Genomic DNA, 15,825 nt, shown 5'->3' with positions numbered 1-15,825 from the left:
TTGGACAGTCGTACCCAAAAACTGTCCCAAGACAAACACTCTTTTACATCCTCTCTAAAATGAATATGAAATATAATAAAGACTTTGACAAAATAATTTAAAAAAACTAAAACAACACAATTAATGGATACGTATAACAATCAAAGAAAAAAATTGACACAATTCACACATCTCAATAAATGGTGCTTAAATATCTCATCCAAAACATCTAACTTTTCATTAGTGATAACTTTTACAAACTCTTGCAAATATTTTTTCAACAGTCTAATAAAATTATTATAGACAACAAACTCTTTCTCTTAATAAAATTGACATTGGATATGGCCTTAGTCTCGGGTCCTTGAGGTGAATATCAATAATGCATACGACCGAGTGGATTAGAACTATTTACGTGTTGTTATGTCAAACATGGGACCTTACTCTTGCATATGCAAAGAGACTGTTTCCGGATTTGAACCGATGACCAACAAGTCACCAAGACACAACTTTACCGCTACACCAGGACTCACCCTCATATATATATATATATATATATATATATATATATATATATATATATATATATATTACATGAAAAAAAAAAAACTGAGAATCATAGACGAGGACATGTGGGGCTACCCACCTACAATAACTTGTCCAATGAAACCAGCTAATTGATTAGACTATCCGTGGGAAAAAAAAGTGACTACACCACTTTCAGTTTCTTGAATTTGAAAACTCTTTTTTAGAAGCTCTTCAAATTAAAAACTACTAGTAATTTCTTCCTTCCCAAAACTAAATAAACCTCCTTCGACTGTGCAGGGTACATTTCTCGATATCAGACCACACCTCTGTTTTCTGTAAGCCTCTTATTGGTTCCCTAACGAATGTTGTTAATTACGTTGTACGTTGTTCTGACTATTTATTCAGCTTCGGTTGTAGCCACGAACGCATCGATCTCTTGCGGTGAAGGTGATGACAGAGATTATTAACTCATGCTTAGTTTTGAGTTCAGAAGAAAGCACGCAGCAGAGGTATCTATCTCCTCAGCTTAAAGCTTTTCGATTAATCACTTTGAATACTATTTTTGTTTTTTTAGTGAGCTATAACACAATCAGACTTAAAAAATAGTATCTTATAGAATAGTCAATTACAAATTTTTTTGAAATATGACCACTAAATCACATGAAAAAAAATACATAATAATCGTGTTGAATATATGATTATATTGTTAATTAAACTCAATATCCAAATTTTTTTTATCTTATAGAAAACGAAACAAATATCTACTTTAACCATCTAATTTAGTGTTGAAATATAGTAGAAATAAAAAAATTGAACATCATATAAATAAAGATGACATATAAACTTGAATTTTAAGATTTTATGTTAAAATATGATATAAGTTCCATCATGTAATTATTCATTACTCATTACAAGTTGGTATGCAGTCTACTTTTAGACATACTTTCTCTAACCTTCTATCTTTATTACTTTTTTACTTGTTTTTCTAATTCTTTTATTTAATTAGTTAATTTTATTTTGTTTTTCATTTTTTTAATTAGTTACATGGCATATCAAAGAACTTTAAAATTGCTAACTGAGATGATCGACCACTTAGTCACATTTAACTGCACAAGCAAATTGAGTTAGGAAAAGAATTAAAATCTAATATTTCTAAAATTTTAGAAATTAAATGCAAAGAAAAAAATTCAAAAAACTACATGTAAATCTGGTATATTTTTAGAATATAAAAAAAACATATTTAATCCCTCTATATATTAATGAGGCATCGGGAAAGAATTTTCAAATATTAATGTGAATACAATTTTCTCCTATAGTTCAATATATTCAGTCTTAATTTGTCCCTACTTTTGAAAACTTATTATGTTGAAATTTTTACCTATATCTAAATGCAAGGACAAGATCGCTACTTCATTTCAGAAATCTCGAAGTGCAGCCAAGAAGTTGCTTGAAGATTTCACAAAGAAAGGAGGACTAGAATCGCCAAAAGAATAGGTCCAAAGTCCAATGAAATTAAAATTCATTATTGTATTGTGTGCCTCAATTAGCACGTTTGTATGTATGGGACAATGGGAGCCAACTTGGAGCACAAGAGCTGCAGAAGAAGCTGAGGTTGTGGCAGCAATACCATGTTCAGGACATGGAAGAGCCTACTTAGATGGTCTTATTCTTAAAGATATGAATAAGTCTCTTTGTGAATGCAATTCATGCTATGCTGGATCTGACTGCTCCCAGTTTTTATCTGATTGCCCTGCCAACGCTGATGGGTAACCCTAGCTTTCTCATAAATTCAATAATCTATTAACTGCTAATTCATCCATGGTCATTGCAATAGTTTTTGGACATGTTGATTTATTTATTTTTTTTACCTAGCTTCTAGTGAAGTTGATATAATATTGTTTAATGGAAGTGAGAGGGACTAGGTAAATATCTTGCATCATTAGAAAGTCAAAGATTTTAAAAGGGCTGAATATTTTGAGTATCATTGGATGATAGATGACCTGCACCTATTTTATACATTAAATGGTTCATCTAAACATTTAACATTAAATAAAATTAAATGTTAAAAATGTAGTGTATAAACTTATCCCTTGCAAAATTTTAAATCACATAAAAAAAAGAAACAAAAATAACAAAATATAGTCTTTGTCAATAAACCATTTAGATCATCTCGGTTTAATATTATTTTTGGCCTTTAAGTAAGTTATCAAAAGTTTAATTCATATATATATGTAAAAATATATATGTTAAGAGAAGTTAATGTCTTAAAGGAATCTCGATATCTAGAGAGGATAGTTTTTAATTCTCAGTTGAGAGAGATATAGGTGCACAAGTGTGTGTGTATATATATATATATATATATATATATTGTTTTTTTACTGATAAAATTTATTGAATATGTTTATTGCAGTGGTGATCCATATTTTATGGAGCCATTTTGGATGTGAAATGCAGCAAGTAGTGCCATCTTAGTATCAGGATGGCATAGAATGGGTTATTCTTATAGCGATGGATCATACATCTCACAACTATTGGTTGAGTACATAAAAAAACTTGATGCCATCGTTGGGAATGCAATCAGCGAAGGAAAGTACATCGTATTTGGAAGTGGCTCAACCCTCTTCTCAATGCTGCTGTTTATGCCTTGTCTCCCTACTCTTCAATGTTTCCAGCAAAAGTGGTAGCCACAGCACCATATTATCCGGTGAGCTTTTTTTTTTTTTTTTTAATAAACTAATGTTAGTTGTTAGTTTAGTATTTTTTGTTAACTATTATTTCTTTTTCCTTCTTTCTCTCTTCGCCTGGCAAGCTTCAATAAAATACTTCTTTAAACAAAACTTAGATGTAATTCTTTAAGTGTAGTTTTGGTGTTGTTTTAAAATTAAAATTATAGTTTTGTTTATCTCGATCATTTATGTTAACCTCTTAATACAAACATTTATCTTATTAATCACAGAATAGCAACACCTAAGAAACTATAACTAGGTTTTTCTAATACTTTTGGTTATATATACATTTATTTATATGTTTATGAAATTAGATAGATAGATGACATAAATTATGTTAAACTTTTTGAAACAGCTCCATAGAGACCAAATTAACGCAAATTTTTAATTCTAGGGATTTTAGTTATGAAGGAGACACATCCTTGTGGAAAAACAACACAAATAGCAGCTTCAGATTTATTGAGTTTGTGACTTCACCAAACAATCCAGATGGAAAGTTGAACAAGGGAGTTCTCAAAGGCTCTGATGTGAAAACCATTTATGATCGAGCCTATTATTGGCCACATTTCACTGCTATTTCTTCACCAGCTGATGATGATCTTATGGTGTTTACAATTTCTAAGCTCACAGGCCATGCTGGGAGTAGATTTTGGTGAGATATATCACTATGAAACTTTCATCGTGCTAATTTACATAATTAATTTAATGTGATTAAGATTAATAAATTATAACTCCGTTGAAGACTTTTATTTTGCCTGTTAATATAAAGTTTGGTATTTTTTATGATTATTCATTATGGAATATATAGATTGGCATAAAATAACAGTTATAACTCTAAAGATTACTTGAGAATTTGAGAACTTTTACAAGTTGTTAGAGAGCCTGAATCACTTATATTGGAGCCGAGGTTCCCAATGTATGGTCAAGAATTTGTTGGCTTTAGATCAATCTTATCTTCATAAATATTGTTAATAATATAAAGTGAGTGTAACACTTTCAGATCAAAATTAAACTCTGTTTTTATCAATTAATAAGTAACACATAAGTGTTATATATTGTGATTTTCTAACAGATGGACAATAATAAAGGATGAGGCAGTATATCAAAAGATGATGATATATTTGAGATTGAGCACCATTGGAATTTCCCGTGACGTTCAGCTGAGAGTTTTAAAGCTTTTGGACGTGGCTACTGAAGGAGATGGAAAAGAAATATTCCAATTTACATATTCAACAATGAGAGATCGTTGGATAAGGTTAAAACAAATCATATATAAATCAAAACAGTTTTCTCTACAGAAATTGTTTCCCAATACTGTGCCTTTTTCAAGAGGGTCAGAGATCCTTCACCAGGTAAATGTTAATTTCTGATCACATTTTTAGGTTTTTATCATTTTTTAATTATGTTTATAAATATTACATTTGTTCTTAACCATTTTAATTTTGATTGTGTCTTACGCCATTTATTTCATCAATTTTATGAAGAATTAATTAATTGCCGTCTAACTTCACCAGCACAATAAAAAGTTGAGTAAATATATGAAGTTTTCCCCTTGTTTACATAACAATTTGGTTTCAATTTGGTTTACATAATGTTTGTTGTTGTTACTATTGAATGGCAAGAAATAAAGAGTATTTAATTAATTTTCAAATATTTTAAAATTAATGTCCAAGCTCAATCAATGCAACTTAAATAAATATACACCACTAGTTGTTAATAAATGTGTCAGTCTAAGATTCGGTCTATTATATATCATAAGATTATTTTGAATAAGATATCAATAATCTTAATATATTAATATATTTGTAATGATCTTTAGTATTTAAATAATAAATCTCATTAATTAAAAAAATATATAAATGATATATATGTAGATATCATTATTAAACCTACTCTCATTTAAAGCATGATTCATTTTCTTATAGTTCAAACAATTAAGTTCAACTCTCAATTCTTTGCTAAGCATCTAGAATTATGATAAAATGGTGATCAAACATCTCATATAGATAAGATTAATAAGAAAAGAATCATGAGAAGAATTCAAATAAATATAAAGGCAGTGCAATTAGGTTAAATAACTAAGCTAGCTAGCCCAGCCCAATCCTAGAAAACAGGATTCTACTAACATAGACATGGTAGTACCCCAAAACAACATAAACAAAGAAATTAAAACCAAAAAGAATTGTATGAGAAAGTCACAATCCTCAAACCTAAACCTAAGCCGCTACGATAAAAAAAAGAGTTTCCGGACCTTTTCCTAACCCTTAAGAGAGTTTATTTATATCTAGGGAGCAAAAAAGGTCCAAATCCAACTCAAAACAAAATATAAAAATAACAGAAACAAGGAGTGATGCACGCCACACGAGTATAGCAGGTGGATGTGCAGAGCAGCCTAGTGTCAAGCAGTAAAAATCTTTTAATTTTATGTAACATTAGTGTTGCTAAGACTTATACATTGTCAAGCAATTCAAGGATTTTCTGAAAGCAGGACAGGTACACCAAACTGATAGGTAAGTGTGTAACCACATAACGACAGCAACAATTTAAAAATAAAGAATCTCCCTACTAAATTGACTAGGACATTTGTGGAGGGAAAGAGGTCCTTCTGCCATCAGTACAGGGTTAGGTTCTCAGTAAATGTGAGTGCTAAAAGAGGAAATAAAAATTATAAAAATTGATCACAACTTCAGAACTTATCCAGACTTACTTGCTTCAGAAAGAATTGAAACAAATTATTTATACTATTCAGAGCCACAATAAAAGGGATGATTCAAACAATTATGAAGGACTACAGTGAGCAGTATTGGCTATATACATGCAATGAGAAGGACAACAAAATCTGCAATGAAACCATTCAATAAAGGAATTCGGCAAGCTTGGCGGTTAGCAAGGACTAGACTAAAGTCGGCGAACAACACTACTTTGATCTTGGGACATTTAATTAACAAAATCTTGAAAACGGGAAATAATGAAGATGTGATGATGTAAACTGCTAATTTATAGCCCAAAAGATTACCACGTAGCACTTTCTGAGTGCTTTAGTCAATCTGACCTGAATAACGTAGTGCTTTAACCAACTGAACATAATAACTTGAAATGTGCAAGCTCTATAACTATCTCGTGGAAAAAAAGAATGTACGGATTATTTGGCCCTCAATTTCTATTTGATCATCAAAATGAGCAACTTCTCAAACACCACAATCTCTTACACTTTTCAACCTCAATTCAGAAGAAAGAAGTACTCAACTATATCAAAAGAAAATAGGTATCTCTACAAGAAAAAAAAAACAAATTAGACTTTAAGTAACCCATCTAAGAGTTGATACTCACCTAAAGTACACAAACTAGGGATTTAAAGTCTAAGACTCTAAGTCAGCTGACATCAAATTAAAGCTTAACTCTAATGAAGGAATGGATTAGGTATTAACCTCATAAATAAATTTGAACCTCCATTTCTCATATCTCTTATTCATTATTTAAAACATGAAAATTTTAGATGATCACTAGAGTGCACAATCCTGAATGAGTACAACCAAAATAAGCTCTAACCATTCAAAAAGCTCCAATTAATATAGCAGCAATGACCTCTAGGAAAAGATTGGCAACATTAAGACCTAAGACAACTCAAATGATGCAAGGAAACATGCTTTAGGTTTTAACTCTTCCTTGTCTGCAAAATGACCACAGGAAATAAACAGCAAAAAACAAAATCTGGTTCTACTTTCAATAATCACTAATCAGGGTTAAATAGAGTCGGCTATAAGAGATAAATCATTCTAAATAACAAGAGTTTCAGCTTGGTTGGTTATCTGAATCACTAAGAATTAGTAGTCATTGAACAGAAAAACAAATTAAAGATGAAGCAGCTGGACAATACACTAGAAAGAAAAACCGTACAATCCATAAAAAAATCAATGAAAGATATTGGTATAAGTAGAATATCAAAATAAAAGAAACAGTGCATGACTTTTAATCAAATGAAATGTGATAGAGAGGAAAAATTGGTAGGTTGCCATCAAAATGCATAATAACTTAAATTCTAGTTATTCTTACTACAACAGGCCTTTAGCAATCATTTCATGCAGAAGTTTCTCGGCCTGATCATTCTCATTCTTCTCAAATAAAAAGTACAGGAAACCAGCAGCAACAAATTACTCACCGGAACGCACAATCCTGAATGAGTACAACCAATTAAAATAAGTTCTGTCCTTTCAAGAAGCTCCCATTAATTTATAAGCAATGACCAGGAGGAAAACATCAACAACCTTAAAACCTAAGACAACTCAGATGATGCAAACAAATATGCTGTAGGTTTTAAATCTTCTATTTTTACAAAAAGACCAGGGAAATAAACAGATAAAAACAGAATTCAGTTATACTTTCTATAATCAGGAGTAAATAGAGTCAACTATAAAAGTTAAGGCATTTCAAATAACATGTCTGTTTCAGCTTGGTTTGTTATCTGAAACGCTAACAATTAGCAGTGACTGAACAACACCTTAAAAGTAGACGAGACAGGTAGACAGTACACTGGGAAGAAAAAATGTAGGTATGAGTTATGACAACATTAAAACAATAAATAAATAAATAAATCAATGAATGTTATTGTTACAATACCAAAATAAATTAACAGCATATGATTTTTAATCAAATGAAATGTCCATAGCATAGTCTATGAAACAATCAAATGCGATAAACATTGGTCGCTCACCATGAAAATTCACAATGACTTAATTTGTAACTGGAGAATGCTCACCATGAAAATTCCTAAAACGTAATAGGCCTTTAGCAATCATTTCATGGAGAATTTTCTCGGCCTTATCATTTTCATCCTTCTCAAAAAGAGAACGAATAATGATTTCAAAAGTTACAGCATTAGGGATGCAACCATTGTCTTCCATTTTTGACTTAATGGCCAAAGCTTCATCAAACATGCCCTCTTTACAAAGCCCACTGATCATGACAGTATATGTCCAGACATTTAGACAATAGCCTCTAACCAAGAGATGTTGAAAAAGTTCTTGTGCATTCTTAAGTCTTCCACCTTTACATAATCCATCAATAAGTGCCGTGTATGTGTACATAGTTGGCTGAATTCTCCGTTTCTTCATTTTCATGAATAGTGCAATTGCCTTGTCATGGTTTTGGTTTTTGCATAAACCATCTAATAAGGAAGTGTAGGTGACTACATTAGGTGGTTGACCTCTGTGGTGCATCTCCTTCATAAGATCCAAAGCAGAAGTAATTCTCCCTGATTTACACAAACCATCAATAAGAGAACTGTATGTCACTGTATTAGGAACCATATTTTTATGCGGCATTTCTCTTAGGAGATTCATGGCCTCATCCACCCTTTTACTCTTGCATAATCCATTAATCATTATACTGTAGCTGTGAACACTAGGATTTACTCCCGTCTGGACCATACTGTGGAACATCTGTTTTGCATTCTGCACTTCACCAACTAAACAATACCCATCCATTAACGTATTATAAGTAACAACATCAGGTTTTACTCCTTCTTTTGTCATCACAGCTAATAAATTTTTGGCTTCTTTCACCTTTCCTTCCTTACATAAAGCATCAATCAATATAGTATAGGTATTAACACCAGGGTTGACGTTCTTCAATATCATTTCATTTAATAAACCAAATGCTTCCATTAACTGACCCGCAAGGCAAAAGCCACAAATTAGAGTATTGTAAGTGATAACATTAGGAAAAATTCCTCTAGCATCCATTTCAGAATATAAATCATAAGCCTCGTTTACAAGTTTATCTTTGCATAAGCCATCAATGACGGTGGTGTACATTACCACATTAGGCCTAGTTGATCTGTCTTCAATCATTCTCAGCAACTTGTTGGCGCTTCTCGTTCCTCCTATTTTACAGAGTCCATTGAGCAGGGTCCCGTAACTAACCTGGTTCATCTGAAATCCTAGTGCTACGACCTTGTCATGAAAGTGCAGTGATTTCTTGACCTCACCCTTGAGACACAGACCTTTCATGAGTGTAGTCAAGGTTATGGTATTCGGCTGATAACCTAATTTTAGAATTTTGCCCAACACAGCAAAAGAAAAGGCCATTTGCCCCAAGTGGCAGAAACAATTGATGAGGATGTTCAAAGTAACAAGACATGGCTCAATTCCTTTGACTTCCATTTGTTTAGAAAGGGAAATGACAGTGAGATAATGCTTCAGCTTTGCAAGGGATCCTAAAATCTTGTTAAATTCGATGATGGGCGGAGTACGACGCATAAGGAGCATGTCATTGAACTGGGAAACAGCATCATCAACAACATTGTCAATGGATGGAGGCTGAGAGTGAAAGCAAAGAGGGAAAGTGGGGTTTGGAAGAAAAGGAGGAAAGTTGGGAATGGAAAGAGAGAGAGAAGAGCTTAACCTTCTTGACAGTGAGAATAGTGAGAATGACATTGTTGTGTTGAATGGATTGTGTTTGTTTGGTTGGTTTATGTGAAACAGAGATCAAAGCTCAGTTTGCTCCGATTAGAGAGGCATGAACTGATAGAGGGCAATGCGCTAGCAATAAAATTGAGATATTCAACTTTGATTATGTTTATACCCTAATTTTGACGTGATAGCTTATCTTTGGGTGATAACTTATCTTCAATCATTTCTCTTTTTTTTTTCCAAATTATTTTAAATATTTTTTATTTAAAATATAAAAATACACTAGGATAAAATTAGATATTCACATGTTTGATTCAAAATTTTCATCCCTTTATTTTAAAATTGAGATCTTTAGTTTTCCAATTTTAAAAAATTTGTAATTTTGGTAAAAATTTTAATTTTATCTATTTTTTTTCAATAGAATCCTAAACTTATTATATTCATTTAAAATATCATAAAAATATTTAATTAATTATAAAGTAAAAAAATAAAAGAAATAAAGCATAGACAAAATTTAATATTAAACCAAATCTTTTAAATCTACAAATCTTTTAAAATATGGAAATCAAATGTTTATATTTAAAATAAGGGACTAAAATTGTAGATTTTTGTAAATATCTCAATTGTAAAATAAAGGAACAAATATTACAAATTAAGTAAAATAGAAGGATAAACAATATATTTAAACCTATAGTTATATAATGGTATGTAAATAAAACATTTGATATTTTACATTAATTTTTATTATATCTATTATATATATTATCATTTATTTAATATTTTATCATAAAATAAAAGTATAATTAAATCATAAAAAAGAGATTTAATTAATTTTCAAATATTTTAAAATTAATCCTCAAGCTCAATCAATGCAACTTGAATAAATGCACACAATTAGTTGTGAATAAATGTGTCAATCCAAGATTCGATTTAATATATACGATCAATTTTAGTTTTAATAAAACATTGTTCATTTTTATTATTATATGTATCATTTTATGAAATTGTTAATTTGGTAAATTTCTTGATTTTTAAATTGACAACTTATCATTATAGAGATAGAGATTCTAATAATGAGATACAATTTTTTTTATAACTTTAATTATTTGTTATCGTAAGATTATTTTGAATAAGATATCAATAATTTCAATAGACTAATATGTTTGTAATGATCTTTAATATTTAAATATTAATAAATATCATTAATTAAAAAAATATATAAATGATGTACATGCAGATATAATTGTTTAACCTACTCTCATTATTTAAAGCTTAAGCCCTTTTCTTATAGTTCAAATAATTAAGTTCAACTCTTAATTCTTTCCTAAGCATCTAGAATGATGATAAAATGGTGATCAAACATCTCATATAGATAATATTAATAAGAAAAGAATCATGAGAAGAATTCAAATAAATATAAAGGCAGTGCAATTAGGCCAAATAACTAAGCTAGCCCAATCCAATCCTAGAAAACAGGATTCTACTAACATAGGCATGATAGTACCCCAAAACAACATAAACAAAGAAATCAAAACCAAAAAGAATTATATGAGAAAGTCAAAATCCTCAAACCTAAGTCGTTACGATAAAAAAATAAAAAATAAAAAGAGTTCCAGGACCTTTTCCTAACCCTTAAGAGAGTTTATTTATATCTAGGGAGCAAAAAAGTTCCAAATCCAACTCAAAACAAAATATAAAAATAATAGAAACAAGGAGTGATGCGCGCCACACGAGTATAGCAGGAGGAAGTGCAAAACAACCTAGTGTCAAGCAGTAAATATCATATAATTTTATGTAACATAAGTGTTGCTAAGACTCGAAAAATACATTATGAAGCAATTCAAGGATTTGGTGAAAGCAGAACAGGTACACCAAACTGATAGGCAAGTGTGTAACCACATAACAACAACAACAATTTAAAAGTAAAGAATCTCCCTACTAAATTGACTAGGACATTTGTGGAGGGAAAGAGGTCCTTTTGCCATCAGTACAGGGTTAGGTCCTTAATAAATGTGAGTGCTAAAAGAGGAAATCAAAATTCTAAGAAAATTATCACAACTGTAGAACTTATCCAGACTGACTTGCTTTAGAAATAATTGAAACAAATTATTTATACTATTCAGAGCCACAATAAAAGGGATGATTCCAACAATTATGAAGGACTACAGTGAGCAGTATTGGCTATATACATGCAATGAGAAGGACAACAAAATCTGCAATGAAACCATTCAATAAAGGAATTTAGCAAGCTTTGCGATTAGCAAGGACTAGACTATAGTCGGCGAACAACACTACTTTAATCTTGGGAAAAAGAGCTAGCAGTCCCTCTAAAGGAGCCCTCATATCCTTTAGTTCCATCAAAGAAGGATAAGGAGCGCTACTTCAAGCGTTTCTTAGAGATTTTTAAGAGGCTGGAGATAACCATGCCATTTGGGGAAGCCTTACAACCGATGGTGCTCTATACCAGATTCATGAAGGACATCCTCACCAAGAAGGGGAATTACATTGACAATGAAAACATTATGGTGGGAGGCAACTACAGTGTAGTGATACAAAGGAAGTTGCCTGAAAAATTCAAAGACCTCGGAAGCGTGATAGTCCCTTGCACCATAGGGAAGGCTCTCATTGACTTAGGGGCAAGCATCAACTTGATGCCCCTGTCAATGTGTAGGAGAATTGGAAACTTGAAGATAGACCCTACCAAGATGGCGCTCCAGTCAGCAGATCGATTAATCACTAGACCATACGGGGTAATGGAAGATGTCCTGGTCAAAATCCGCCATTTTACCTTTCCGGTAGATTTTGTTATCATAGACATAGAAGAAGATGCAGAAATTACTCTTATCCTAGGCAGACCCTTCATTCTATCTGTCAACTACGTGGTAGATATGGGGAATGACAATCTAGAAATGAGTATCGACAACCAAAATATAACCTTCAGCATTTTTGAAGCAATTAAATGCCTAGGGGAAGATAGGATGTGCTTCAAGGTGGAGGAGGTAGATAAAGAAGACGTTGATATTCTCCAAACCACTTCACTAGATAAAGCTCTGATTAATGTTGTGAATTGTCTACCCAGTGAAGAAGAGAAGGATATAAGGTCTTGCTTGGAAGAATTAGATCGTGAAGGACACATTCATGCCGAGGGGACCAATTGTAAAGAACTGAGAAGCAGGAATCCATCTGAAAGGACCAAGCTGGTCGTGCCTGACGCCTCACCACCTTCACAGGTTGCGCATCATCAGCAAGAATCCACTTCATCTGCACCAGACACACACAGCCAGATGCTCCGATCCTTATATCAGGGACAACAAATCATCATCTAGGACCTACATCGACTGTCTCTTTACCTGAAGATGGACCAACTTCTCACGACACCAGAAGCCTAGATTCAGCAGGTCGTATGGCCAGGAGTCCAGCCCTCTACTGATAGGGGGTGAGCCTTCCGAAGCTGAAGATGAGGATAATTATGTTGCGGGCATTAGTGGTGCTCATAGAGCTTGGGATCCAGGGCCCACACAAGATTGAGACCTAATTTTTTTTATCAGGATTCTTCTTTTATTTTCTTTTGTTTCTCTATGTTTCTTGTCTTTAGTTTTTGTTTTTATCTTACTTTAATTTCAGTAATTTAATTCTAGTAGTGATAACTGTTAAATATGAGTTATTTTTATAATAAAAATATATTGAAAATATCTTTGAAAATATTTATTTAGCAGTTATTTTTGGATTAAATGATAAGATTTGATATTTTTCTTATTTATGACTTGCAGATATGAAAATGAGAGATTAAAAGAGAAAAAGATTGAGAAAATATCAAAAATATCAATAAGGAAGATTTTTAGCATTAGGCCCAAGTCCACTGCAACAACTATAAAAATGGAGTCAAGCCAAAGAGGCAGTCTCACAACCCACACATTAGCAGTTATCTTTAGCTTAAATATGAAGATTTGATATTTTTCTTATTTATGGCTTGCAGATATGAAAAGGAGAGATTAAAAGAAAAAAAGATCAAGAAAATATCCAAAATATCAGGAAGTCTCAAGAAGATATGATTACAAGCAAAACAAATCCAAAAGATATAAAAAATATTAAAAAAGGAAGATTTTTAGCATCAACCCCAAGCCCACTACAACAACTATATAAAGGGAGTCAAGCCAAGCAAAAGAAAACAACACCACAAAACTCTCTCTCCTAGGGGTTTCATTTACTCTCTCTTTCTTTCACTCTTCCCACATCCATTGTGAAGCCCTCAATGGCCAGACATGAGTGGCTAAACCCCTAGTTAAGGCCTGACAGGCCTAAAAGCTAAACGATGTATGATGTACTCACTATTTAATGCAAAGGTGTTTTCTATTCTATTATCTTTACTGTTTTCATCTTGCATTATTCATCTTTATATTCTGTTAGAGGTTAGACGCTCAGGAGAGGATAACTTCTAAATAAGATTTAAAGAAGGTATGCATGCATTGGTTTTAGGGGTTAGACACTCGGAATATGATAACTTCTAATAGAACAAAAAGAAAGGATTTCATAAGAAGATCATTCCTAGGAATAGAATGATAATTTTATGCCCATGCATTCTTGCAAACATCTAGAATTCATACTTCATGCATTTTATTTGTTGAGTCTTTGGAAAGGAATTTGTAAGATAGATAAATAAAATAGGCTTGTCATCGTGGGGAATTAGGGGCAAGTAATTGAACAGAGGTGGGTAGAACAGAGTCACCTAAATTGATAAAGAAAAATCATAAACTCATACATCCGAGGCAAACAAGGCAGGTCAGGTCCCAACCTTATCAAATTCTGATTTTATCTTCTATTTTTATCTTTTATTTTTTTTATCTTATCTTTTATCTTCTATTTTCTCTTATCTTTATCATATCTTAATTTAAATATTTTATCTTCTATTTTAATCTTTAAACCTTTTATCTTTTCTTTTACATCTTTATCTTATCTCCTATATTTTCTTATCTTTATTTTAAATTATCTATCTATTGCTTTTAAATTGGGTTTGCCTTAATCTAAGTACAAACAAAGTCTCTGTGGATTCGACACTCGAACTTCTGAGTACTTTACGACTTGTGACAAATTTGGTACACTTGCCAACGAGTTAACAGATAATGAGAGGCTAACCCCCTTAGTTAGGGCCTGGTAGGCCTAAAAGCCAAGCGAGGTATGATGTACTCACTATTTATCAATACAATATCATGTGTTTTCTTTCCTATCATCTTTTCTGTTTATCTTTTCATGCATTATTCATCTTTATATTCGGGTTAAACGCTTGGGATAGGGTAACTTCTAAATAAGATTTAAAGAAAACATGCATGCATTAGTTTTAGGGGTTAGACACTCGGAAAAAGGGTAACTTCTAATATAAATAAAAGAAAGGATTTCATAAGAAAGTCATTGCTAGACATAGAATGATAATTTTATGCTCACGCATTTTTTGCAAACATCTAGAATTTGTACTTCATGCATTTTATTTGTTGGATCTTTTCAAAGGAATTTGGGAAATAGATAAATAAAATATGTTTGTCATCTTGAGAAATCAGGGGCAAGTAAATGAACAGATGTGGGTAGGATAAAATCACCTGAATTGATAAAGAAAAATCATAAAATATACATCCTAGGCAGATAAGGCAGGTTAGGTCTCAACAACATTATCACACTCTGATTTTATTTTATTTTTATCTTCTATTTTTATCTTTTATTTTTTCTTATCTTATCTTATCTTTATTTTATCTTTTATTTTCTCTTATCTTTTACTTTTCTTATCTTCTATTTTTATCTTTAAATATTTTAATTTAAATCTTTTATTTTTTATCTTATATTTTTATCTTATCTAATATCTTTCTTTATCTGTTATTTTAAAATTCTTATCTCTTGCTTGTAAATTGGGTTTGCATTAATCTAAGTACAAACAAAGTTCCTGTGGATTCATTCGACACTCAAACTTTCGAGTACTTTACTACTTGTAACAAATTTGGTACATTTGCCAACGAGTTAACAAGTGGTTTAAATTTGGTCATTTTTTATTGAATAAGTGCATGATAACTTGTGAAGTCACTTTTTAAGCTTTTTCTGAAAGGATTCAACAATTGAAATGCTACATGACAATTGTGAAAATAGTGGTTTTCTAGAAGCAAAAGTCAGTCAAGCATGGAACATGAATCACAAAAAGAGAA

General features: G+C 31.6%; 1 protein-coding gene and 1 long non-coding RNA gene across 2 annotated transcripts; one reads left to right on the top strand and one right to left on the bottom strand.

Moving 5' to 3' along the window:
* The first annotated feature begins 712 nt into the window (after positions 1 to 712).
* LOC114389179 lies at positions 713 to 4,775 on the top strand. Its single transcript, XR_003661716.1, has 5 exons — positions 713 to 1,013; positions 1,900 to 2,270; positions 2,915 to 3,208; positions 3,625 to 3,882; positions 4,303 to 4,775. It is a non-coding gene; the product is annotated as an uncharacterized LOC114389179 (long non-coding RNA).
* Positions 4,776 to 7,589: 2,814 nt separating this feature from the next.
* LOC114390093 (pentatricopeptide repeat-containing protein At1g12300, mitochondrial-like) lies at positions 7,590 to 9,803 on the bottom strand. The gene has a single exon (XM_028350778.1). It carries the CDS (start codon positions 9,662 to 9,664, stop codon positions 7,961 to 7,963), a length of 1,704 nt encoding a protein of 567 aa, XP_028206579.1. The 5' UTR covers positions 9,665 to 9,803; the 3' UTR covers positions 7,590 to 7,960.
* Between the last annotated feature and the right edge of the window lie 6,022 nt (positions 9,804 to 15,825).

Source organism: Glycine soja, chromosome 16, assembly GCF_004193775.1.
Source record: "Glycine soja cultivar W05 chromosome 16, ASM419377v2, whole genome shotgun sequence".
NCBI classification, from domain to species: domain Eukaryota; kingdom Viridiplantae; phylum Streptophyta; class Magnoliopsida; order Fabales; family Fabaceae; genus Glycine; species Glycine soja.
This window is presented reverse-complemented; position numbering and strand designations above follow the sequence as displayed.

Coding starts and splice junctions, on each gene's coding strand:
- LOC114390093 (XM_028350778.1), bottom strand. CDS start 9,664: ATGTCATTCTCACTATTCTCACTGTCAAGAAGGTTAAGCTCTTCTCTC.